The 27,140-nt window shown below is 40.0% G+C and overlaps 2 protein-coding genes across 2 annotated transcripts in view; both read left to right on the forward strand.

Moving 5' to 3' along the window:
* Positions 1-2,275: 2,275 nt before the first annotated feature.
* praf2 (PRA1 domain family, member 2) lies at positions 2,276-5,724 on the forward strand. The gene is made up of 3 exons (XM_079641791.1): positions 2,276-2,493; positions 3,539-3,756; positions 3,948-5,724. Exons 1-3 carry the CDS (start codon positions 2,315-2,317, stop codon positions 4,085-4,087), a joined length of 537 nt encoding a protein of 178 aa, XP_079497917.1. The 5' UTR covers positions 2,276-2,314; the 3' UTR covers positions 4,088-5,724.
* A 3,889-nt stretch (positions 5,725-9,613) lies between these two features.
* The window catches only part of nfe2l1a (nfe2 like bZIP transcription factor 1a), a 43,301-nt gene continuing 25,774 nt past the window's right edge, over positions 9,614-27,140 (forward strand). The window contains exons 1-3 of the mRNA XM_079641790.1: positions 9,614-9,798; positions 11,308-11,894; positions 12,594-12,767. Of these exons, the coding sequence (XP_079497916.1) occupies positions 11,613-11,894; positions 12,594-12,767 (456 nt within the window). The 5' untranslated portion in view covers positions 9,614-9,798; positions 11,308-11,612. The remainder of the gene's footprint in view (positions 9,799-11,307; positions 11,895-12,593; positions 12,768-27,140) is intronic.

Consider the following 27,140-nt stretch of genomic DNA (forward strand, 5'->3'; position numbering starts at 1 on the left):
AAATCTAAATTTCATGTGTGGCAAACCTCATTAAGCAAAGTATTCAGCGTGTATATATATATATATATCTTTTTTTTGTGTGTGACTAATAATACAACTGTAATCAATACTACATTGATTGACACGTGACGTTTCTTTAATACAATAAAAGTGGATGAAACAGTTTGTACTTTGTATTTAATCCAACACTCACATGCCATAAATGCTCAATTGTGTTAATTAATTGGCCTCTAACAAAGTCCCCAAAAAATCTATCACTATTTTTGTTCAAGTAACACTGCTAGAAACTGCATTTCTTTCTTTAGCAAAAAAAGGAAACTACACATTTTGGAAGTGTTTTAAAGCCCTATAAAATGACCTATTAGTGCAATATTGGTATTCAGATTGATAACAGACCACCTGAACCTCCATGACAAGACCAACACCAACGACATGTTTGTCCATCTCTGTCATCACCCCTGACTTCCCTATGTTGTCTGTGACTCTCAGGCCCATGCCATTGATTCCTACTTGAAGACATACATTCTTTAAAGGTCCCATGTCTTGGCCATTTCTACTGATCATAATTCCAATGTTGAGGTCTACTAGAATAGATTTACATTGTTCAATGTTCCAAGATCACATTGGTTTCTCATATTCACTCTCTGTCCCAAACAGCTTGAGATACGCGGAGCCGCGGCTGAGAAAATATAAGACTGAGTGTGTGTGTGTGTGTGTGTGTGTGTGTGTGTGTGTGTGTGTGTGTGTGTGTGTGTGTGTGTGTATAGTTACATCACCATGCTCAGGAAGAAAAAAATTGAAAAATGAAAGAATCGTTCTGGGGCAGCATAGACAGGTATTTTCTGTGTTAGAGTTTTACTCGCTACAGGGCGTACTTTGAGGGTTTTTGACTCTGCAGACCGTTTACATGCATAAAAACCTTCATAACACACAAGGGGACGGGTATACCGGAAAAGCATGACATGGGACCTTTAAGAATGTCCTGTCTGAGTGACAAATGAGATGGTCTGATATCAATCCTCAGTGAAATTAGTCTGTTATAACAGGAAGTTTCACAATTACAGATGTTACTGTCATTTTGAAGTGAGATCAATCTCTGAAAACATATTCTTTAGTATTATTATTATTATTATTATTATTATTATTATTATTATTATTATTATTATTATTATTATATTCAGTTTTTCTCTGAAATTACAGTTTGCAGAAAACACACATGGAAAAAAAAAACATTCATTTTATGTTTTATTTATTATACAGATGTGTTATGTTTTATATTCATTTATTCATGTTGACCAACTGACTGACTGACTTATTGAATTAACCTGAACTAGCCAATCTTGGAATTACGTCACACCTGAGTTGTTTGGGTTTATGTTTAGGCTTGAGAATTGTGATTGGCTGGACACCAGGCTAGGCCAATCAGAGGGAAGGAAACACTTACGTAGTTCCGAAAGAAAATGTGTTATTGGTTAGCTATCTTGTGATAACAGGTGACACAATAAATATTCAATAATAAATGATAAATTATATGATTAGAAGATAATAGTACTAAAATAAGAAATAATAATGATAATAAGTTAATATAGCTATTTTCTAAATCCGCTTTAAAATACAAAACAAAAACATTTACATTGTGACTTGAAGTAAACAGGATGTACTTTTTGAATAGTCATAGTAGTATATTAAATATGAATATAAAATAACATTAAAAATAAATCCTATCTTCATCAATACTTTTGTAAACTAATTCCAAATAATAAGAAATACATGTACTGCAAGTGAATGCCCTACGGGTTTACATTAAGAGATATCGGTACAAATATTTTTGTGATATTCCCCTATGGGCTTAGATATGTCTCATCATTATTTGTGTGAACATAACAATAATTTGTGTGTAAATATGTGATTTGTAAATGTAAAACACCATCCACAAATGCATTAAAAAGATTTGCAAACCCACAAATACATTTTCAAATGTAAAACGGATCTGCAAATACGCAAAATATTTTTACAAATAAAAAAAGATTTTGAATATAAGAACATTTATTTGTAGGTTTGCAAATCTTTTAAATGCTTTTGTGGATGGTGTTTTAAATTTACAAATCACATATTTACACACAAATTATTTTTATGTTCACACAAATAATTATGAGACATATCTAAGCCCATATTCCTCCATTACTGCGGGGCCGAAAACCGCACTCCCGATGCTCGTGCCCGCGCTTCGCCAGAGCTAATCACAGCCCTTGCACCGCCCCCTTTCCCCCCGCGTTGCACTCTGGGATTCAGCGTTTATTACCGTGCAGGAAAGATGGCAGGCGTGCAGCCGCCACCCCTCCGCAGCCTGGATGATTTCCTCCTGACCTCGGCCCGGTTCGCCGTGCCCGATGTGCGCGACCTGGACCGCTGGAACCACCGCATCATCAACAACCTGCTGTACTACCAGAGCAACTACTTCCTGTCCGCGCTGATCCTGCTGCTCACCGTGGGGTACGCTGCTGCTGCTGCTGCTGCTTTTTTTCCCCTCTCTCTCTCTCTCTCTCTCTCTCTCTCTCTCTCTCTCTCTCTCTCTCTCTCTCTCTCTCTCTCTCTCTCTCTCCCTCTCTCCCCCCCCCCCCCCCCCCCATGTGTCTTTCACTCCTGTCTCTCAAATTCAGAGAGGTTTTATTGGCATGACCAAATGAAAACACAGACTTGGCCAAGCTGTATACTCTTTAAAATGTCAACAATAAGATACATATCATATCTTCATGGCTTTCCACATGTAACTCAAATACTGCACATATTTTTATTTTTACGGGGAGTTTTGTATCCTTGTTTTATTTTATGGGGATTTTCTTACAATTCATCTTCTCTGACTGTGTTTATGTATGCACCATTTACACCAAGGCAAATTCCTCGAATGTGTAAACCTACATAAATAAACCTACATAAATAAACCTGATTCTGATAAAGACCGTAATCAACCATGTGCAGGGGTATAGTAACTAAGAAGATATGCTCAAGTATTCAGACATACATTGTGTACTTTTACTCAACTACATGTATTTAATACATTTAGCTACCTTACAGATGTGGATGAATGATGTGAAATCTAACCAAGTGTTGAATCAGACTTTAGTTCCACCTGGAGTAAATCCACAAGCTACCCTGAAGTATACAAAGTCATTCAAACTAGCTGCACCTTTACCAGCTTTGAGAACACTTTCATGATCAATCATTATAAAACATATCATATATATTATTCTGAAATGGACCAATCTGCACAACCACTACTTTTACTTTTGGCACTTTAAGTATATGTAGATGCTAATGCTTTTTCTACTTTTACTTGAGTAACATTTTGAATGCAGGACTTTTACTGTAACAGAGTATTCCTACACTCTGGTACTTATACTTTTAATCTAGTACAAGGTCTGAGTACTTCTTCCACCTCCTGAATGTTGTGTGTGTGTATGTGTATTTATTTTTACACTAGTATTGCTACTTTTACTATAATATCTGAGTACTTCTTCCTCCTCTGCTTTTCTCTCAGGTACATGCGGCCCTTCCAGTTGCTTGTCGGGGGGGTGGTGGTCACCGTGTTATTCCTGGGCTTTGTATGGGCTGCCGAGAACCAGGCTCCGATTCGCCGTTTCCGTAGAAACCACCCATCAATCTCTGTGTTTGCCATTCTTTTGGTCAGTTATCTATTCATATCGGTGCTGGGAGGAGTGGCCGTGTTCCTGTTTGGGATAGCCTTCCCTATACTGAGTAAGAAGGAAACACACACACACACACATTTTCATTTCTACAGCAAAGTAGAAGCTTTTGGAAGTAAAAAACTGTAATTTGGAATTTGAAGAAGAGGCCTTGTAACTGAAGGACACTGCTGTGAAAATACAGTGTATTTCACTGAATGTATCAAGACAACACCTGATGTCTCTCTCCGTGTCTCCTCTCAGTGGTTCTTGTCCATGCGTCGGTGAGGCTGCGCAGCCTGAAGAACAAGCTGGAGAACAAACTGGAGAGCATCGGCCTGAAGAGGACACCCATGGGAATCCTGTTGGAGGCCCTGGGACAGGAACAGGAGGCTGGATCCTAGAGAGGGGGGGGATCTGTGAGGGGGGTGTGTGTGATGTAACATCTAAGGTAAATGAAGATAGAAATGGATATGAAGTAAGTGTAAAATAGGACAAGAAGAACAATGTAGGAGAAGGAGAACATTCCTACAAGTATATATGAATGTAATCTCCAAAAGTGTTTAGTGTTAAGAAAAGGAAACAGGAAATTATTCATGTGGATCCACAGTGTGTCCCTACTGTAAACACAGTGCAAAAGTGATTTAGTGCAATAGATCAGTTATTCAATGATGACATAAGATGGACATATAGATCCTGACTTCGAATGATTTCCCCTTTTTATTTAGAGTTTACATCGTTTTTTGTTCCCTTGAAACATAAATGCTTAAATAAGGTGAAGTTATAAGAGAATAGGAGATTTTATAAGAAGAACAAAGCTCCAAGATGAGCAAAAAGACTTGATACAGGACCAACAGGAGCATATAGAAGTGAAAGAAACAAATGAATAATTTCATTTACTACATTTCAAAGCCTGTTTTTATCCATAAGACTAAGCTGACCTGCCCTATGGCGGCAACATTAGCTCACATGCTGAACATTATCTGCTAGTGTAATCATCAGTAAGTTAGCATTCTGACATTAGCATTAAGATCACAGCACCAATAGCATGACTTGGTATTTATGAATTGCTTTTTTCTTAATTATCAAGCGTATTATATTTTGTATTGCCTTTATGACCACTATTACATGTTTTTGTCTTCCCAATGCCAGCTTTTGCTTTTAAGTATTAAGCATTTTTGACATTTGTAAGTTTTGTCAGTATCAGCGCCCTGCATATGCGTATGTGCCATTGTAGTATTGAAATTTGCTTATGTTTATGACAGTTTTGGGGTTTGAACACGTGACTATTCGGTTAGATGGCTCTCCATCAGTGGTTTGTGTTCGTTAAGCGGCAACCTCCCATTCTGAAAAGCGCCTTAAACCTCCATTCTATCTGATATCCATCAGGCTCCACTTGTAAAATGAATTCTATGAGGAAATGACCCCTATTTTTTACTTAATTTATTGCCTCAGTTAACATTTTCCTGATGAGTTTATGGTCTCAATCTCTGCCTTAAAGTCTTATTCAATACATGAAGAGCGTAAAAGTAAAATAAAAGATAAAGCAGAGTATGCATTTGGGCGGGGCTACCTTGTGACAGATCGCTAACAGTGTTGTCCGGTTTACATTTAACCCTTTCACAATATGTGTTGACTCAAAGTTATTTATAACATCGCCTTGTTCAGAGTTTGGTTGTTTTAATCTCCACCCTTTTTTGTTACTTCTGGTTACAATAAAACAAGATGATGACCGAAAGAGACGCAGTACTCCAAACTTCAAAATGGTAGAACACAAACCTGACCAATGTGGTCTTGGCCCTGCATCACTAGACACAAGTCAATAAAAATACTTTTATCTTAGCAGAAATAAATGCTTGTTGGTCTATCTATTCTTGTTTATGACAGCGCACATTTAACCAATTTTACGGGCGATGATTCGGAATGTTCCGTGTTGCCTAGCATTCAGATGAATACATGCATTATGACTCACCGACACCATGTTTTGCCAAAAGCTGGTATTTATTTCAGGTTTTTTTCTCCAAATAAAACATGAATGCTGTATTGCAGTGTGTCTATTATCATTTAAAGGAGAAACCTGCTTCTTCAGCACAAAATATGTGAGTGACTGTTTCTAACAGCAGGTGGAGCTCTCTGTCTGTCACTCATCACCGACTCACATGTACACATTTGCTCTGTCAAAATAATATGTTGACATTGTATTTTTAACTTTTTTAACAATTTTTAGATGGCATGTCAAAAAAATACAGTCAAAAGTATGACAGAGTAAGTTTAATCATTTAATGAGTTATATAAGCCTTGAAACAAGTGAAATGTTTTGATATGAATGATGATTTATCTCTTTATTTAACGTGGAAGTCAAAATTCTGATTGATATAAGTTTTACTGTTATTTGGACTTATAAGTGGCCTAATGTTATTATTTTAAATCTCTCCTAACATTAAGTCTATTTTTGTATTTCTCTGACAGAAATGGGCTTCCATATATTGGGAAACCTTGTTCAGTTGAAACAGAAACTGTGTTAAGCTGCTCTGCAAGGAAGAAACGTGTGTATAGCGTATTTCAATCAGGAGAGACAAGGGATTGAAGTAAAGATTAGTATTTATTCCAGATGAAATTACTGATGAAATGTGTTTTTTTTTTTTCAAGTATTCACATACAAGACATAAATACAATTTTGCCACCAAAACAAGTCCACTGAATTCCCTCATGCAGTGGAAAACAAATCATAACATTATTGCACAATGTGATTTCAGGGGCAGGGAAAGAGCAGCACTGCGCAACAGCAAGATACTTTCAGGGACTAGCAAGAAATATACAAATCTATTATAAAGGGACCTGCACCAGCTTCATCCACGCTGGGCGTTGCTGTTATCACTGGCTCAGTGTCATTTCATTTGACCAAATGTCTTTACATATACATTTAATAGATTTTATTATTATCCACCTTTTTTTTTGTGTCCTTTTATTTAAACATTCTTTGAGACTTCTTCTTCTGGTTCAAATTTCATTAAAGAGTATCTTGCAGGGTTTTTTTTTTCTACATTTATGCTTAAACTTGCTTGAAAATTACAATTAAAAAAGTGAATGCAGGATTTGATATGTTTTACGAGACATAAGGGGAGGAATTCAGAGGGAAAGGAGCAATTTTGAGCTCTGCTCTTAAAAACGGCTTTTTTTTAAGGTCATACGTCAAACGCGTCATATTACATCACAAAGGGGACACATCTCCGCTCTCTGACCGCGGGTATAGTTAGTAGTTGCGTTGAGTAGAGCGGTTGTGTTTTAAGGAGCTGGTATTTTTGGGTAGTTTTACATTGTATTTCACCATTTGTAATCATGGTGCAGTATTGTGTTTGTGCAGGTTGCACAAATACCAGCCTGTCAGGACATCGAGTCCACAGTAAAAAGGACTGGAGCTAGCGTTCGTTCCTGGGTGCGTTGTGCATCCACCTCCCTGCAGCACATACTCTCCACAGCTTTATCAGGAAACCGTATTACTTCTCTCTCCCTCCCCTTCGCTGCTCTCTCTCTCTCCCCTCCGGTAAACAGCACCGTAGTGTGGAGTTGCATTAGGTAACGCTGTGGTAGCTGTACTGCTCCAGCCGTCTCCTTTGTGTTTGTTTGTTTCCCCCTGTCTGTGTTGTTTGTGTGGGCGTTGTGGCTGTCACTCCTGGCTCCCGGCTCAACCTCCACTCACCTGCTGCAATCAGCTGTGCACCCTCCCCGACTACACACCTGCTTTCCATCAAGCCATTTACAACGGCATATCAACGGAGGCTCCACAACCTTTCTCCGCCAGATCGTCAAGTATCAGCCGTATCTCGCGTCTCCCCTCCGGTACACAGCACCGTAGTGTGGAGTTGCATTAGGTAACGCAAGATACGGCTGATACTTGCGCATTAGTTTCTGTTATGTATCAGTATCAACAGTCCTGCCAATAACGTTACTATATTATCAATGCTAAGTTAGTTATAGTCTGATATATGATAGCTAACTTCACAATGTTGTGATGTGACGTTAGCTAACATTCTGTAGCTAACGCCGGTCACTCACCAAGATAGCTGCCCAGTTCTCCACTGGTGCTCCTCACACCACAGCTCAATTTCTCTCCGATGGCCGTTATTTCTTCTAATCCTTGGCTGCTCCTGGTCTCTTGGACGCCTAGCAGGCTCATAATTATAAGGTTGTGGTCCGTCATATGCATTCGAATATTCATGTTCAACTCCTTCTGTGTCGAAACTAGCATTGGAATCCATGTTTATTAATACGTTACACCGGCCACTGTCCCCCTTGTTTCCCCCATGTTACGTCACACGCGGGAGGTCACGTGCCGAGGCTTTTTTATGCGGAAGTGAACATTTCTTACAAAAACGACGCCAGATGTCACTGTAGTGTATATTTCTGTATATTTTTTGAAAATCTAGTGTATTCATCATTTTCCTTCACATTTATTCACAGGTGTCTTTAACCTGGAAGTTGCTCTTTAAAAATACCTTTTATATTGTAGAATTTGTTAAATTAAAGCAGTCTTTAATTGTTTGTCCTAAACATAGCAATATATGCTTTTGAAATGTAACATGTCTTCGAAAAAATAATAGTATACAGTTTATATTGTGTATCACCTTTAGCTTGAAAATACATAGATGTGTTTTTTTAATCTATAAAATAAATAAATAAATAGACAGAAACTTTATCAATCCCAAATTGGGAAATTATTTAACAGCAGCAGTGTGTTGAGGTATTACAAATATTTAAAGTTGGAATAAAGTACAAACTACACAACACAAGTATAATGCACAGCCGAGTGGCCTCCGGAGTTTGCTGCATGAGTTGCACTGTATGATCTGTGGTGTAGTGGGCTGCCAATGGGGATGCACCCCTGAAAGTCCCGCCCAGCTGGGACATTTGTGTCAAAATCGAAAACAAAAAATGAGGGAGCGTAAACGAGAAGAGCTGCAGCGAGAGCAAAAGTCTGATCATTGAGAAAGAAGAAACAAGAACTGCAAACAAAAACCTATGTTAAAACAAAGAAAAAAGACTTATAGTTTACATGATTACACAAATGATTTGTTTGCAACTTATAGTTTTATTTTTGAAATTTATTTTATTTGACTACGTTTTTTTCTTTCTTTTAAACTCATAGTTTTGCTTTATTCTAAGAAAGTGTTGCTTTATCTTTATGATACAAAACTAATCCCATAGAATGTTAGCACGCACGGGCCACCTAGACCAAAAGCAAGATGTTTGGAATTTGGAATATTGCAGTAAACAATATCTGTTGTAAACAAACATTTATGATACTTACACGTTTTGTTTAGCAGGATAATCTTCACATATTAAAACCACTTTTATAATAGTTGAGCGTAATTGCATTCGCCAGAAGTAAAAAGCTAAAGTTAGGTTATAAACAAGCTAGGCTACATCACAGTCGCATCGCTGCACATCAGCACCGCTAAGCTAAAGGCGGCTAATGTTCAGCATGATTACTTTTAGTAGTCTCATTTAGCCACTTGTTAGCAACCTCTGTTTTGAAAACACCTAGAAGCTTCAGACATTCACCATTGCGTGATGTATTGTAGGCTACGTTAAAATCTCTTCAGTTTGGGTTAACTACAGAATTTAATTCAGGTATCAACCGAAAAACATTTTCAAAAAAACGTTGACTTTGTGGTAACTCATTCCAGAGTTATATGACTTATTCCTACACCACGCTATATCTCTAACCTTGAACTTTAGCAAGATTTAATGACTTTAAAATGAATTAAACATTTAGTATCTTTATATTGTGATGTGGTGGAGCAGGATTAAGTTTTCCTACTTTCTCAAAGTAGCATACTAATCACACACACACACACACACACACACACACACACACACACACACACACACACACACACACACACACACACACACACACACACACACACACACACACACACACACACACACACACACACACACACACACACACACACACACACACACACACACACACACTTGGTGGGAGGGACTAGATGTCATACGTCACCACTCGGTGTCCATTTAAATAGCTCGCGCACCCTCGGTGAGCAGAGCAGATACTGACGGCGGGACAGAGAGACACTGTGAACTGGTGAGAGACATTGATATGATTTTCCAAACATATTGTTAACAACTGTACGCTGACATACTGTAATGACATTCTTAACTGTTATATGCTGTAATATTGTATTAGTAGGTTACTCTTAACAACTTTACTCTGAATGAGCTTTTGAAAGTGCTTTGTTTTGAATGTAGGCTATCAAAGAACATGCCAGAATTGATGTCATGGTGCGTTTAATGTTCCTGAAGTAGTGTGTGATGTGTTGACTGTCGGCAGTGTTTCGCAATGTTTTCGGTCACTTTCTGTTGTCAAACGTCTCGTGATATTACTGTGTTGGCGCGAGGGATGAAAACATTGTGTAACGTGTTGCCACAGAGAACATGTTCACCATACAAGACACTTAGGAGCTTAATATTGATGCAATGTATGGTCGTCTAGTCTCACAGAAACAAGTATAAAACACACATTTGTGATACTGTGCTGCTGTGTGGCTACTTAAGTATTTTAATATGTTACTTTTACTCTGCCACACATCAGGATTTGACACACATAACACAGTTTATAAAACGTGATGCATTGCTACAGATTGCACAATATTAAAAATAATTAAAATAGTTTTATACCTCAACCATAAAATGCTACATACATTAATGCACCTATAACAGGGTTATAATAATGATTGACAATAGAACAACACACATGGCCCATTTTTAGCATGGTAAGTATTCTTTTAGGAGGAAGTAGATCAGCAACCAATAATTTGATTAGCATGATCAAGCATCACTATTAACCACATGCATTGGCAGCCTATGAAACTGTTGTACTGTCAATAGGTTACCTGCTAGGTTATATGGCTTAAGTGTAACACTCGATTGTCCACAAAGATGTAAATTGGTCTTTTTTTTCTGACATTTCAATAAATTATTGACAGAATAAAAGAAAACAACCCTAAAATGTAAGCCAACAAAAATAAAGTACACATGAAGTCTATATGAATTGAACAAGCCAACCATACCTAAAGGGATATACGAATACTGCATCACACTGAACTATAAAAGTTATTATATCCCTGGGTGTGTTCCTCTGCTGCTTCAGTAAACAGGTTAGCATGGAGAGAGAGAGGGAGGGAGGGAGGAGACAGGGAGAGGCTCTTTCCAGGCGAACACTGGCAGTTGCATCATGCGGCAGCAGTGAGTAACACAGGCGGGAGGTTACCAAACTCCTTCTAGAAGTTACTGTGTGTCTGCCTTATCTCATCACATGCACTGTGAAAGCCGGTCAGACTGCACTCTGAATGGAGATTAGCTCTGATAAGTGTAGTTACGTTATTATTATCTCTAGAACAGGGTGCAATAATACTGGACTGTAGTAGAAGTAGTCCCTCTATAACAGCTGAAGCAGTTGAAGCAATAGCTGAAGTTTTAATGTTATTGTGGTAAAAATCAAAGTTTTATATGCCGAGTTTAAAGCTTTACAAATGATATTTGCCACAACTTTTGTAATAATTGATCTATTCTTTTCTTTCTTTTTAATTCACAGGCAGTGAAGTTTCCACGAAGAGCAACAGGTTTAAGATGAACTTGGGAAAGTTTTTGCAGATCTTTCTAGATGTTTTTATCCCAATAATTATTTCTTTTTGATTAGACACCTAAAAAAAAAATGTCTTGTTCTGGACTACAATAATAACATTTCCCTACCAACCAATATTTACGGGGAAAGAATCTCAGAATCAAGGTTTTTTGTTTTTTATTCTTTCCCTTTGACTTTCCATAGAGAGGTCAGCACTATCTTCTAGAGACTTAAGACTCTTTTTGGACTCTGAGCTGAGCACTGAGCCCGGCACCATGCTGTACCTGAAGAAGTACTTCACGGAGGGCCTCATCCAGATGGCCATCCTGCTCAGCCTGTGTGGCGTGCGGGTGGATGTGGGGCTGGAGCCCTACCTGCCCCCCCCCTGGCACGACATGATCCTGGGCCCCACCTCACTGCTGACCCAGACGCAGTTCCACAACCTCCGCAACCGCATGGAGGACGGCCAGGCACTGCACTCCAAGAGCGTGGACCTGGATGGCTTCTTCACGACCCGGAGGCTGCTGGGCTTGGTCCGCTCCCTGGACAGACTACAGGTGGGAGGAATTAGTCCTGAAACTCAGAAATAGTTAGAATTGTACCACTTTTGATTCCATTGTTTCAAAGTCTACGGTTTTTTTTACTTCTTTTGATTAGATACTTGAAATAAAGTCTCTGGCTAACACAAATTGAAGGGATTCTTACATTTTGTTCTACGACACAAAATTGGTCAGTAAATACATAGTATACCCCACTGGTGAACGTATGAAGCTTTTTCGTGACCCAAAACATCGGTTGCTAACAAATGGCTTATTGCGAACTAAACTTCATCACTGCAAACATTAGCTACACTTAGCTTAGCTGTGGTGATGAGCAGTCATGCGATCGTGATGTAGTTCCTTTATAGACTAACGTTAGCTTTTTACCTCTGGAAATTGCATTTACACTTCAACTTTTATAAAAGTGGCGTTAACGTGTGGAGAATTATTAACAAATGTTTCAGTATCAAGAACATTTGTTTGCCATAGATCTTAATTTCTGCAATATTCCAAAATCCAATGGAAAAATCCCATTGCCTTTTGTCGTTCGAACCCTTGTGTTGATAACTTTTGGGTTGGGTTACCAAAATATGTTATCACTGCACCACTCTTCTGGGCTAGAATAACAATAATATGGAAATTAGGGTTATAACTTTTTAGCTTTCCTTTGACTCTGCACATTTTTGATTGAACCAACCTCTTACCTTTTCTCCACAGGTTCCTCATTCAGAAGTGGAAACATGGCTGGTCCAGAGGGACACGGATCCTCTCCCCATAGGGGGTCCAGACCTGTCCCTGGAGAGAGCAGCTGCTGGTGGGGAGAGAGAACCAACAGCCCTACCTGTGGAATCCAGAGCTGTTGTCCTGCATGAAGAGGAGGAGGATAAAGAGGTAAAGCTGGTTCTCTCTTTAACAGCAGTCAGGATTTGTGCTTCAGCTTGTTCTGGAGTGTTTTCAGAACCAGACCACTTAAGAACTAAGATTAGCATAACATTTATTTTTGTCTGAAGTCTAACCAACAACATTTAGAAGGTTGCTGTGGGTTCTGTGGGAAAAAGGCTAATTGCTCAATAGTTTCCCATGAGAGGACATTTATTTTTTATGCAGAAATGGTCATGTTATGAAGTCACAAGAGGCAAATCCAGTCAAAGCAAATGGGTTGACGTGCTTCTGTTTGGTTCTGAAATTGCTTTCCTAGACTTTTAATCTTCTGAAGCTTTTTGGGGTTAGGGGAAGGTGTCAAACAAATAGAATGCTATCTGCTACGGTATTTTACTGTGTAAAGTAATGTGTAAAATAATGCACAATTATGTGGTTGGAAAAATGTTGGCTCTCCCCTTTTTCGCCCTTGAACAAACATTTATCTTGTCTATTTAAAGACTTTAATCCACGCCCCCACACATCTCACACTCATTCACTAAAAATGTGCCCATTATCAAAATATAATTACATAAATAGCTTAACATTCCTTAATAATAAAAATGATAAAAATGCAAAAGCTCTATATAATAAGTGGCTCCAACAGGTTCAGATCAGCGTTGATCTTTGTCCACGCCATAACACTGTTGGGTCTAGAGACAAAACTATTTTTAGCACACGTGAGGAGTTTCACTTTTGTTGGGAGAAATTTGAAGCAAGGGTGCTTTCCATTCTGCTCACGAGGGTTTCCAGCCAGTCTGGTCTAAAGGGCGGCGTACGCTTGAAAGAAGTTGTACTAACCCGTTTTAATTCCAATTCTACGTTTTTACTATTAGTTTACAAGAGCTCACATGCTCTCTGATTCCAACTAGAACTGATAATATGTAAAATAGTTGTTTCTACAAGACAAAATACACTTGATTCCACAGCCAAACAGCAGCCTGTGGAATGAAGACAGTCTCAGTTTGTTAGAAGTCTACTTGTGTCACAGTAGTAAACATATGAAGATATTTATTTATACTTTAACTTTATAATTTAGCTCTTAACACAAAACCAAGTGTAATGTAATGTGAGTCAATGAGTCAGAGTTACGTGAGTCACCTCACCACGGATGACCTCAGCAGGAACATGAAGTACAGTAGACAAACACACACTTATATAGTGACCTGATGTGAAGAGGAAATAAAATCAACCAGCTTGAAAAAAAGTTTGAGATTGAAAGACTCATTTCAAATGTGAACACATCAGTGGCAAGCCGTAATACTTTGTACTTTTATGCTTGATTATATAAGTGAATACGTTTATTTTCTATTTCTTTAAGTCACATACAGCAGATAGAGTCAGGGCAATCAGCTGATGGTCATGTGATCTGGGTGGCAGCGTTCACTTCTTGTTGTGGCCTGCAGGAACATTTATTAAGAGCAACACCTCAGACATGCCTGGTCAAGCTTTGGCCCGTAACACATGCACTACCTGACTGCCACATCCTTCATGTTGAAACTGAAAATAATCTGCAGAACACACCATGCCGAACACACACAGTGTACAATATATAAATAGCCCCCGTCCCCCCACCTCCCAGTGTTTTTTGAAGTCTACTCATGTATCAAGTAGCACTCATACACACTAACTCACATACAGTCACACACAACACTTTATTAGCCTGGGCCCAACTGGCTTGTTTTGAAACCTGAACGCTGGCCTGTTCAGGTCAGCCTGACACACATTTCAAACCCCCCAGTTTTGCAATCCCTCCTCTTAACTGCATCAACACGCACGCAAATTATTATTTTTTAAAATATATTTTTCATTAGTTTTACCAAAATAACTAGGGCCCGCTATAGTAACTGAACGAGAGAGTAATGTCAAATGACAGTACAATTGATCAATCGTATCTTCCCTCTAAATGGGTGGGTTTTATTATCGCAGACTTTATGACAAGTTCCGCCCGCTGTGAAGCTTTTCTTGTTTCCATAGCAGCAACAACTTCCTGTCAACAGCGTAAACTCGCCTTCAAAATAAAGCATGTCCACAAAATAGGAAGCCAAGCCAAATTACACTTAAGAAATATACAACTGCAACGAAAGTAACAAACACAATGCAATATCTTTTTCAATTTCAAAGAACACAAATTGGGTTATTTACAAGTGTTGTTTTGTGTGGTAGAGGGTCGCTGTCATTGCTGCGTTTTGCACCCCGGGCCGTTGTTTTGATATTCCGCTGAAGTATACGCTGTGACGTAATAACTCTTCTTTTTTCTTTTTTTCGAGGGAAGGGGTGGGGGTCAGAGGGCCTAGGTATAAAAGTCACGGCTCGTCACTGGAATACATTCATATAGTGTTAAAAACCATGTGTTCTCTTTTTGTACCATAACAACATAATCAGCATAATGTGTGTAATATTGTGAAAGATGTCGTTTAGGTTCACCCTCACTGCTTGCCTCCTGTGGGTTTCTGGTTGCAGCAGTCAGCTGGATAAGGTGAAAAAGCAAAGAAGAGCTTTTAGCTGCTAAAAAGACAGACATTTTAAAACAAAACGGAGCTACAAGAGAGCGAATATTTAACTTGCATTTGTCAAATGGGCAGAAACACAACTTTAATTTAATGCTAACGTTGCAACATATCTGTTCGGCTGATCAATCCATCCTTCAGTGTTGGAAAGTAATTAAATACATTTACTCAAGTACTGTACTGTACTACAAAAAAGGTAGTTTACTTAAAATATAAAATGTATAATATCACCATAAATATTTCCATTGAATAATACTTTGTACTTTTATGCTTGATTACATAAGTGAATACGTGTATTTTCTATTTCTTTAAGTCAGGTCACATACAGCAGGTAGAGTCAGGGCAATCAGCTGATGGTCATGTGATCTGGGTGGCAGCGTTCACTTCTTGTTGTGGCCTGCGGGAACATTTATTAAGAGCAACACCTCAGACATGCCTGGTCAAGCTTTGGCCCGTAACACATGCACTACCTGACTGCCATATCCTTCATGTTGAAACTGAAAATAATCTGCAGAACACACCATGCCGAACACACACAGTGTACAATATATAAATAGCCCCCGCCCCCCCACCTCTCAGTGTTTTTTTAAGTCTACTCATGTATCAAGTAGCACTCTTATCATTTCATATTCCAGCTATTCCTCAAAAAACATGTTTTGGATATCATGCCATTCAAATTGACATTTTATACATTTTAAGAGATTGTAGTTTTTGTATTACTACCCCAAGCTTCCATAAGTGGGTCTTTTTGGACCCGGTGAGATGGTTTTCTTGAAGTATCTTTGTAATTACATTTTCTTATAACTTCATATTCCAGCTATTCCTCTAAAAACATGTTTTGGATATCGTGCCATTCACATTTAAAGGTCCCATGTCATGCTTTTCCGGTTATTACCCGTCCCCTTGTGTATTATGAAGGTTTTTCTGCATGTAAACGGTGTGCAGAGTCAAAACCCTTAAAGTACACCCTGTAGCGAGTAAAACTCTAACACAGAAAATACCTCCCCAAAACGCCTCGTTGGTGAAACGTCATCATCCATTTGATTCTTCCGGGTACGTGCTTACGAAAGCATGTACCCGGAACTAAATGGGCCAATCCGTTGAGCCGTTACGTTACGTCCGGAGCCGTTACGTTAAGATTGGTCCAAAGGTACGCTGATTGGTCCAAATTGGCCAATCCACACACACACTCAGTGCATGCAGCTCTGCTGATCTCTCCTCCCTGGCTGCAGGCTGACTGTTGGGATCGCGGCGAAATTCTCTCTGCAGACCCATTCTCACAGCGTTTATCAAACTATAAACCTTTTTCTTACTCAATATCAAGCCATACTTATTATTTTTATTTCGGCTGTGACTTTGTGTGTGTTCAGGTTGAGTTTGGCTGTGTTTGGCTGTGTATCGCTAAACAAGGAAATCACACCTCCACGGAGCTCAGCGCGATTCGTACCGACCAATCAGAGCACACTGGGCTCACAGGGAGGGGGAGGGGGGGCTGCAGCGAGCCGTTTAGTGGAGAAAGTGAATACTGCTGAATACACATACTTTAAAGAGATGCTGTATGCGAAACCAATGTGAGTTTGGAAAATTGCACAGTATTTTTCTATTTTAGTAGACCTCAACAATGGAATTATGATCAGTGGAAATGGCCATGACATGGGACCTTTAAAATTGTGGTTTTTGTATTACTACCCCAAGCTTCCATAAGTGGGTAAAAAATGCATGGGAGCCTGCCTGCAGGCGCCAGTCTCAGGACACCTCCACTCTGAGGACACCTCCACTCTCAGGACAGAAAGTGCATGCACGCTAAGAATTACAAAATAAAATCGCCACTATCAGTACAGGGTCACTTTCCGAACAGGAAATGCACGTAAATACAAAATAAAATCGTACTGACACTTATTATATACATACAGTCGGGCAAAAAAGTATTTAGTCAACCACCAACTGTGCAAGTTCTCCCACTTAAAAAGATGAGAGAGGCCTGTAATTTTCATCCTAGGTATACCTCAACTATGAGAGACAAAATGAGAAGAAAAAAAATCCAGAAAATCACATTGTCTGATTTTTAAAGAATTTATTTGCAAATTATGGTGGAAAATAAGTATTTGCTCACCTACAAACAAACAAGATTTCTGGCTCTCACAGACCTTTAACTTCTTCTTTAAGAGCCTCCTCTGTCCTTCACTTGTTAACTGTATTAATGGCACCTGTTTGAACTCGTTATCAGTATAAAAGACACCTGTCCACAACCTCAAACAGTCACACTCCAAACTCCACTATGGCCAAGACCAAAGAGCTGTCAAAGGACACCAGAAACAAAACTGTAGACCTGCACCAGGCTGGGAAGACTGAATCTGCAATAGGTAAGCAGCTTGGTGTGAAGAAATCAACTTTGGGAGCAATTATTAGAAAATGGAAGACATACAAGACCACTGATAATCTCCCTCGATCTGGGGCTCCACGCAAGATCTCACCCCGTGGGGTCAAAATGATCACAAGAACGGTGAGCAAAAATCCCAGAACCACACGGGGGGACCTAGTCAATGACCTGCAGAGAGCTGGGACCAAAGTAACAAAGGCTACCATCAGTAACACACTACGCCGCCAGGGACTCAAATCTTGCAGTGCCAGACGTGTCCCCCTGCTTAAGCCAGTACATGTCCAGGCACCCGTCTGAAGTTTGCTAGAGAGCATTTAGATGATCCAGAAGAGGATTGGGAGAATGTCATATGGTCAGATGAAACCAAAATAGAACTTTTTGGTAAAAACTCAACTAGACGTGTTTGGAGGAGAAAGAATGCTGAGTTGCATCCAAAGAACACCATACCTACTGTGAAACATGGGGGTGGAAACATCATGCTTTGGGGCTGTTTTTCTGCAAAGGGACCAGGACGACTAATCCGTGTAAAGGAAAGAATGAATGGGGCCATATATCGTGAGATTTTGAGTGACAACCTCCTTCCATCAGCAAGGGCATTGAAGATGAAACGTGGCTGGGTCTTTCAGCATGACAATGATCCCAAACACACCGCCCGGGAAACGAAGGAGTGGCTTCGTAAGAAGTATTTCAAGGTCCTGGAGTGGCCTAGCCAGTCTCCAGATCTCAACCCCATAGAAAATCTTTGGAGGGAGTTGAAAGTCCGTGTTGCCCAGCGACAGCCCCAAAACATCACTGCTCTAGAGGAGATCTGCATGGAGGAATGGGCCAAAATACCAGCAACAGTGTGTGAAAACCTTGTGAAGACTTACAGAAAACGTTTGACCTCTGTCATTGCCAACAAAGGGTATATAACAAAGTATTGAGATGAACTTTTGTTATTGACCAAATACTTATTTTCCACCATAATTTGCAAATAAATTCTTTAAAAATCAGACAATGTGATTTGCTGGATATTTTTTTTCTTCTCATTTTGTCTCTCATAGTTGAGGTATACCTAGGATGAAAATTACAGGCCTCTCTCATCTTTTTAAGTGGGAGAACTTGCACAATTGGTGGCTGACTAAACACTTTTTTGCCCCACTGTATATATATATAAAAATAGGGACACCTTGTATTGTTTACTCTCAGTACAGCACCATTTGCCTAACAGGAAAACCAGGATGGGGGGGGTCAAAAGGGCTTGGCCAAGGCCGACCCAAGGCGCATGGTGAGCGGACTCATCACCTCAGTGATGATGAGTCTTCATTGTGATTTGAAAACTTCCATCAGACGAGTCTTTCGGGGGGCGGGAAAAAAAACGTGTTCGTCAGAATCCTCACTTTTATAGATTATTTTACACAGCAAGATCTGATACCTGTCAGTATAATAATAATAATAGTAATAATGCATTATATTTGAATAGGGCTTTTCAAGGACTCAAAATCGCTTTACAATATAAGGGAAGGTTAGGGTGGGGGGTATAGGACTATCAAACTTGATCAACCGGCATGGATTGATGGGGGGGGGGGGGGGGGGGGCTATGAGTAGACAAGAGGAGAAGAGATGAGTTTTGAAAAGGGACTTGAATACTGTGAAGGTCTCAGAATAGCGGAGATCTTTGGGACAATATGTTGAAAACGTTTTTTTTCAAAATGTAAAAAAGAAATTCTAAAATAATAAATTGTGAAAAATTAAATATAAAATATTTCTAATGTAAACCACAATATAATACTAAATATTATACAAGTGATTTTTCTTAACCAAAATGACAAATGTCATAAAAACACATTATTCTAATACAGGTCCTTTTACACCAGCAGTTTTCAAAGTGTGAGGCGTGAGAAAAAAATAACAAGACGAGTAAAGTGTCACTTGCACACCTTTGGCTGTCTTTGGAGGCAGAGTTCCCCCACCTCGCCAAAAAGGCTGGAAAAGTGTTCATTCCCTTCACCTCCACCCAGGGGTGGACTGGCCATCTGTGTGTTCTGGAGAATCACAGAACGGCCAGTCGTCAGCGGGCCGTTGACGGATAGCACCGCCCTTTAGTTTTTATGTTTTTAAACGGCATCATTTAAGTTGCGCTGACAGGTGACATAGGTCCGTTCAGCGGGCCGTTTCCACGCAGCGAGGCTCCCCCACCCCCTCAGTGTGTTGCCGGGAGCATACAGTATAAGGATTTATCTACGATGTTGAAAATGTAAATTAAAAAAATAAAAAAATGTTTAAAACATAAAGATAACTTTTTTTAAAGTTATTGTTTAATGTTTTAAGGAGGTTATGCTACTCAGCCAATCAAATCGGTGCAGTCGGTGAGTCAGCACGATAGATTCAAACTCAAACACAGAGACGAAACAAGAAGAGAGAAACAGCAGTGAGTAATTTCAAATGGGGTGCTCAAAAAACAGAAAGGTAGACAGTGAAAACAGAGCATTTAATGACATTTTCTCTTACTGGACCTCTTTGAAATGCAATTGAATACCCCTGCATTATAGCAACAACAATAATTGGGGGAGGGGGGGGGGGGCGCGGCTGTTCTTATGTTCTCTGAGGGGAGGCTCACCTTCCCACACTTTTAAAACCCCTGTTTTAGACCCACTTATGGAAGAGTGTAGGGTCCAGTCACTCGTGCATCTAAGACACACACACACACACACACACACACACACACACACACACACACACACACACACACACACACACACACACACACACACACACACACACACACACACACACACACACACACACACACACACACACACACACGTTTATTTATATAGCCCAATATCACAAATGTTACATTTGTCTCAGTGGACTTCACAGTTTGTACAGAATATCAGTATGACAATACGACACCCTCTGTCCTTAGACCCTCACATCGTACAAGGAAAAACTTCCAGAGAAAACCCACAGTCTAAAGGGAAAAATGGGAGAAACCTCAGGGAGAGCAACAGAGGAGGGATCCCTCTCCCAGGACGGACAGACGTGCAATAGATGCCGTGTATAAATTGAAAAGATAATACATTTGCAACATAGGTAGTCCAAATGTTTGGAAATGCATGTGTGTATAATAGGAAGATGAATCCACGAGTATATCCATCCAGGACTTATGATCCAGGACCACAGCCACGACTCAAGATCCAGGACTCGCAATCCATGACACAGGACCGCAGGATCATCCACGACTCCGGATCCCGGCGTACACCAAAAAGAAAGAAATTTGGGGAAGCTGGGTTAATCGGAACATGAGAGTACACAGGTATAGACAGAGAGAAGGAAGAAGTAAGATGTCCCCCGACAAACTAAGCCTATATCAGCAAAACTAGGGGCTGAATCTAATCAGCCCTAACTATAAGCTTTATCAAAAAGGAAGGTCTTAAGCGCACTCTTAAAAACGGATAGGGTGTCTGCCGCCCGAACACAAACTGGAAGCTGATTCCACAAAAGTGGAGCTTGATAAGAAAAGGCTCTGGCTCCCATTGTACTTTTAGAGACTCTAGGAACGACCAACAACCCTGCATTCTTGGAACGCAATGCCCTAGTAGGACAGTAGGGTATAATGAGTTCTTTAAGGTAAGATGGCACCTGCCCATTAAGGGCTTTGTAGGCGAGAAGAAGAATTTTAAATTCTATCCTGTTTTCTATAGGGAGCCAGTGTAAGGCAGCCAGAACAGGAGTAATGTGGTCCCTTTTCCTAACTCTGGTTAGTACACGAGCTGCAGCATTTTGAATCAACTGAAGTGACTTGACTGACTTCTTGGTACACCCTGATAATAAGGAGTTACAATAATCCAGCCTTGAAGTAACAAATGCATGGACTAGTTTCTCTGCATCGTTTTGAGGCAAGATATGCCTGATTTTTGCAATGTTACGTAGATGGAAGTAGGCGGTCCTTGAAATTGATTTTATGTGGGTGTTAAAGGATAAATCCTGATCAAATATAACACCAAGATTCCTTACAGTCTCACTGGAGGCCAAATTAATGCCATCCATAGTTAGTATATCTTTAGATAATTTGTTTCGTAGATTCTTCGGGCCAAGTACAATAACTTCAGTTTTGGTCGTGTTTAACATCAAAAAATGTAAGGTCATCCACGTTTTTAAGTCCTTGAGGCAGTCTTGCATTTTATTTAGATGATTAATTTCATCAGGCTTGATTGATAAATATAGTTGAGTATCATCCGCATAACAATGAAAGTTTACAGAATGATTCCTTATAATATTGCCTAACGGAAACACACACACACACACACACACACACACACACACACACACACACACACACACACACACACACACACACACACACACACACACACACACACACACACACACACACACACACACACACACACACACACACACACACACACACACACACACACACACACACACACACACACACACACACACACACACACACACACACACACACACACACACACACACACCAGCGAGAGCAGCAGCGCATTTGCAACTTGGAAATATAAGCACTATTTTCAATTTGTGGGGATAAAGGACGCAAAAAATATTACGGTCAAATGTAAACTGTGTGCAGGACAATGGCAGGACATAAAGCATTGTCCACTTGATTGTTGAGGCTACAATAAGGATGCCTGTCAAAATGTCTAAACATATATTTTGTGTTATATTGTTCCACTAAATTTCATAATGATAATTGCTGCAATGATGGGGAGTTGTCTTTTCTCTTACTGTGCCACAGAACAACACAAAAACTTGTATTTGTATTGTTATTATTTTTAAAGTAAAGTAACGTGTTACTAGTTACTTTTATAATTTAGTAACTAATAAAGTAACTAGTTACTTTTGAGAGCAGTAACTATAACTATTACTAGTTACTTTTTAAAAGTAACTTGCCCAACACTGAAATTAGAATACCAAACCTCAGCACGACAAACATTAGCCTTTAGCTTAGCGGTGTTGATGTGACAGTGATGTTGTTTATCATAATCTAACGTTAGCTTCTTACTTGTGATTGCACTAACGCTTCAGTGATCATAAAGTGGTTTTGATGTGTGGTGATTATCCTGCTGAACAAAACGTGTAAGTATCATAAACATGTCTTTGCAACAAATCTTATGTTCTGCAATAATGGATTTATATTAATGCTGTCAAAATGATCTCGTTAACGGCGGTAATTAATTTTTTGAATTAATTGCGTTAAAATATTTAACGCATTTAACGCATGTGCAGAATGGCCCGCCCCATACATCCCACCAGTGGCAGCGCCAGGGTATGGCTGGGGTAGGCTACACCCATATCAAGAAATGGCTTAGCCCCACCATGAAAAAAGATGTTAAAGTAAGCTAAATAAAGTCCGCCAACTCGTGCCGAGAATTGCACAGAAAGCAGTTGGTAAGATTGATTTCAGTAGCCACTTGTCCGGAAATACCGAAGACCAGAAACGGTTTTGAAAACTTTTGTCATGTACTGATGGTCTTCTCAATAGAACATCTTTGATAATGTCTTCTGGCCAATCAGAATCAAGATAATGGCATGATGTTGTTGCAGGAGGTCCCGACGGAGAATACTTTTGCTGTAGTACAGGGGTGCACATAACTGGTACGCAGATTATGTGCGTAATCTGCAATGCGTACCGCCACTTGTGTCACAAAGCGCATTTGCGTACCGATGTACTTGTGAAGCTTTTCCAGAAGGCGGTTAGATCACCGGACGACAGAGTCGGTCTCCGTGTGCACAGACAGGGCTGCTGTTAACGTCGGTCTGTACAACGGAATTGTGCCAAAACTACGCCAACCGGCTGCGGAGGGAGACTCCCCCCCCCCCCCCTTCACTGGAGAATTGCGCTAAAAGAGCTGATCACAACGTTCACATTGTGGTCACGAAGTACTCCACTAGCCCCCCCTCCCCCCCCGTTGACTTTCCTGAAGTACTCCCCCGTTGCTAGAAATCAACACGTACTGAATTAAGACCCCTGATGATTGATAGGTGTGTCTTTCATTTTGACACACAGAAAAATGTTATAATAAACATACATACTGTATGTTAAATGGATATATCCGCCTTCTTTCATTTATCTTTCCATTCCCACAACAATATACATAAAGAAATGGCATATTTTAGACATAGTTCGAATTGTGATTAATCATGATTAATTAATTTTTAAGCTGTGATTAATCTGGTTAAAAATTATAATCGTTTGACAGCCCTAATTTATATATATATATATATATATATATATATATATATATATATGATATTATATAATTAGGTAGCATTGTAAACCTGACAGTTCCCCTGTCTCAAACCAATGTTTTTTTATCTGTTTTTGGTAAGATGCCTGAAATAAATATGTTTCAAGAGATTTCACGTCTAAAATAAGACCTCACTGCCGAACGTCTCAAGCTTCTTTGTGGCATAAAAATTACAGTTGCTAACAAATGTCTGAATGAGATGACTAAACTTCATCACTACAAACCTTAGCCACTTTTAGCTTAGCGGTGGTAACGTGAAGCCTAACGTTAGATCTTTACATTTTCACTTCTTAAGAGCTTGAATTCAGTTTAAAGCAAAAATTAATTATCTACAGAGGCGTTAATATGTGGAAATTATTCCGCTGAACAAAACATTTGAGTATCAGAAATGTATTTGTCAAAGATCTTCTTTTTTTTTACAAATTCCGAAATCCCATTAGCTTTTTGTTGAGGGAGACCTTGTGATGCTAACTTCCGGATCTGCCTACAAAAATATATCATCACTGCTCCATGCTTTCTTTAATAACATGGAAATTGTGTCCACCATTGCATAGCAGTCTTTGTGGCGCCATGGAGTGGGACTCTCTCTAGATAGCCCTGCCGGATCTTTCTTAACTTGCAGATGGAAATTATCTTTAGGCTATATGTAGGAGCCGCATTTAAGTTTGTTTTGATTTATTTAGAACCTTTATTAATGCATTTTTCTGTTTCAGTGAGAGGTGCGCTTTGCTCAGGTGAAGGGGGCGGGGCTAAGGCTTTAAGTTGGAGGTGCGGTGTGTGACGGGAGAGCAGCAGGCAGAAGCAATACCGTCATTGACACGCAGACACAACCTTATGTTTAGTAGAAGACAGATTATTAGGATCTGCTGTTTAAGTTTACGTTACATATTGTTTTCCTATTTTGTTTTATGTTTGCTGGGAATAAACGTTGAAAAGCAACCAAAACGTCCAGTGGATTTTGTACTGCGAGTCTGACACTGCTTCCCAGGCCCAAGCTCTACATGTGGTCAAGAACAATAACTTTTGAGGTATCGAGTTACAAGACAAACTTTTTTTTGGATTTTGGCCACTACAATCAGTCAATGACGGACTGTGATTGGAAACACGGGGACTATTGGAGGATCAAAGGGATCGTAGGAATCAAAGACAAAGGAAACGCCGGCCCAACGCGTGGCGGAGTAAACAAAGAAACACTTCGGAGGAGGTATGAGCTTTCAGATCAAACATCACTGAAGGATTATTCGTTTGGAAGAAATACCTGAAGTGTTTAGAAACGGATTTCACCGCTGATATGTGTTTATGGACAGTGAATTTTTTATTTGTCAATCTTTCTGTGACGTTGGAGAAAAAGAGAGCAGCGGTGAAATACAGCCTCTGAGTAACCTGAGTCAAGTTTTGAAAACACAAGGATAACGGAAATAACAATAACTGTTTCTAAACATTTTGAAGACTTTTTGGAAGTTTATATTGGATTAAAATGGCGAGTTCTGATGAGGCGGAATCACCACCTGTTAAAGACATGGATGAGGCTGCGGCACAGCTGCGCTCATCGAGGTCAGGAAAAGCTTCGCATTTAACACGGAGAATGAACATTGTGAACAACCTAATGACCGATGGGATGAGATCGCAAGAAAAGAGGACGATGAGAAATGGTATCAGCCGAGATGTACACACATAATCTCATTCCTTGCCAAAGTTACAAAATGGATAACCGACACAGAAGATGCTGATTCACTCAACTTGACTCAAGTGGAAGGTCTGCCAGCTGAAGAAGGTGAATATGCAAATGAAGGCGGCGGTCTGAGCGAAGTGGATACACACTCAACGAGGTCTATAACATCCAGCCACTCTTCCTCCTCCTCATTACGCATCAATGCTGAGGCCGGAGAACAAAAGAATGTGCTGTCCATTGTCCCAGCGCAAGTTAAGGCAGCAAAAGGCAGTCAAGTCTTGCAAGTCTATGCCCACCGCTACCTTCTGCTCCGAAGCGCTAATGTCTAAACTCAACCTGAAAGGCAGAAAAACACATATTCTGTTAAGCACAATGAATCAGAAAAAACTGGTGCCATCTCATGTCATACCTGGAATTGAAGTTTCAGCACTGGACAGCGACAACTTCTTACTTCTTCCTGACGTTTTCACCCAGAAAGAGATGCCAGTCACCTCCAGTAGCATTCCCAATCAGAATGACTTAACGCAGTGGGCGTACCTAAATAAAGTCAAACTTCCCAGTATCAGTGCTAAAGTGGAATTATTAGTTGGCACGAATGCTCCAAAGCTGTTAGAGCCATGGGAGGTTATTAATAGCCAAGGTGAGGGCCCCTACACAGTAAAAACTCTATTGGGGTGGGTTGTAAATGGGCCACTCAGAAATGGCGGTGAGGGCAGTACGGTGACTGTGAATAGGATATCTGCCACACGTTTGGAAGAGCTTCTAATGTCACAGTACAACCAGGACTTCAACGAAGTGTCATCTGAGGAAAAGCCAGATATGTCAGTTGAGGACAAAATGTTTTTGAAAGTAGCCAGTGAGGCTACCCTGCAAAACGGACACTACAGTCTAAAGTTGCCTTTCATGAAAGCCAATGTCAGCATGCCTAACTGCCAAATTGCAGAACAGCGCCTGCAGGGCTTAAAAAGGAAGATGAAAAGGGACCAGCACTACAAGCAGGAATACGTTGCATTCCTCAACAACATCTTGGAGAACAACTATGCAGAGGAGGTCCCACAGGAAGATCTGACACAGTCACCCGGACACAAATGGTACATACCACACCATGGGGTGTACCACCCCAAAAAGAAAAAGCTTAAAGTGTTTTTTGACTGTGCAGCCTCTTACCAAGGCATGTCCCTGAACACAGAGCTACTGCAGGGATCTGATCTGAATAATTCTCTTGTGGGAGTCATTGTGAGATTTAGCAAAGAGCCAATTGGATTTATGGCCGACATAAAATCAATGTTCCATCGGGTCAGAATGGATAAATCTCATATACCGTAATTTTCGGACTATAAGCCGTGCCTTTTTTCCCATTTTTCAACGCTGCGGCTTATATAACGGTGCGGCTAATCTATGGATTTTTACAGCTAACGGCCACTAGGGGACATCCTAAATCTATGGATTTTACAGGTTACAGTCCACCACCTTTAACTCTATGGGCTCTATGGCCGGTCCGCGCCCCCC

The sequence above is a fragment of the Notothenia rossii genome, assembly GCF_949606895.1.
Source record: "Notothenia rossii genome assembly, chromosome: 8".
NCBI lineage: Eukaryota > Metazoa > Chordata > Actinopteri > Perciformes > Nototheniidae > Notothenia > Notothenia rossii.

Coding starts and splice junctions, on each gene's coding strand:
- praf2 (XM_079641791.1), top strand. CDS start 2,315: ATGGCAGGCGTGCAGCCGCCACCCCTCCGCAGCCTGGATGATTTCCTC. Junction 2,494..3,538: donor ATCCTGCTGCTCACCGTGGG/GTACGCTGCTGC, acceptor CTTTTCTCTCAG/GTACATGCGGCCCTTCCAGT. Junction 3,757..3,947: donor GATAGCCTTCCCTATACTGA/GTAAGAAGGAAA, acceptor GTCTCCTCTCAG/TGGTTCTTGTCCATGCGTCG.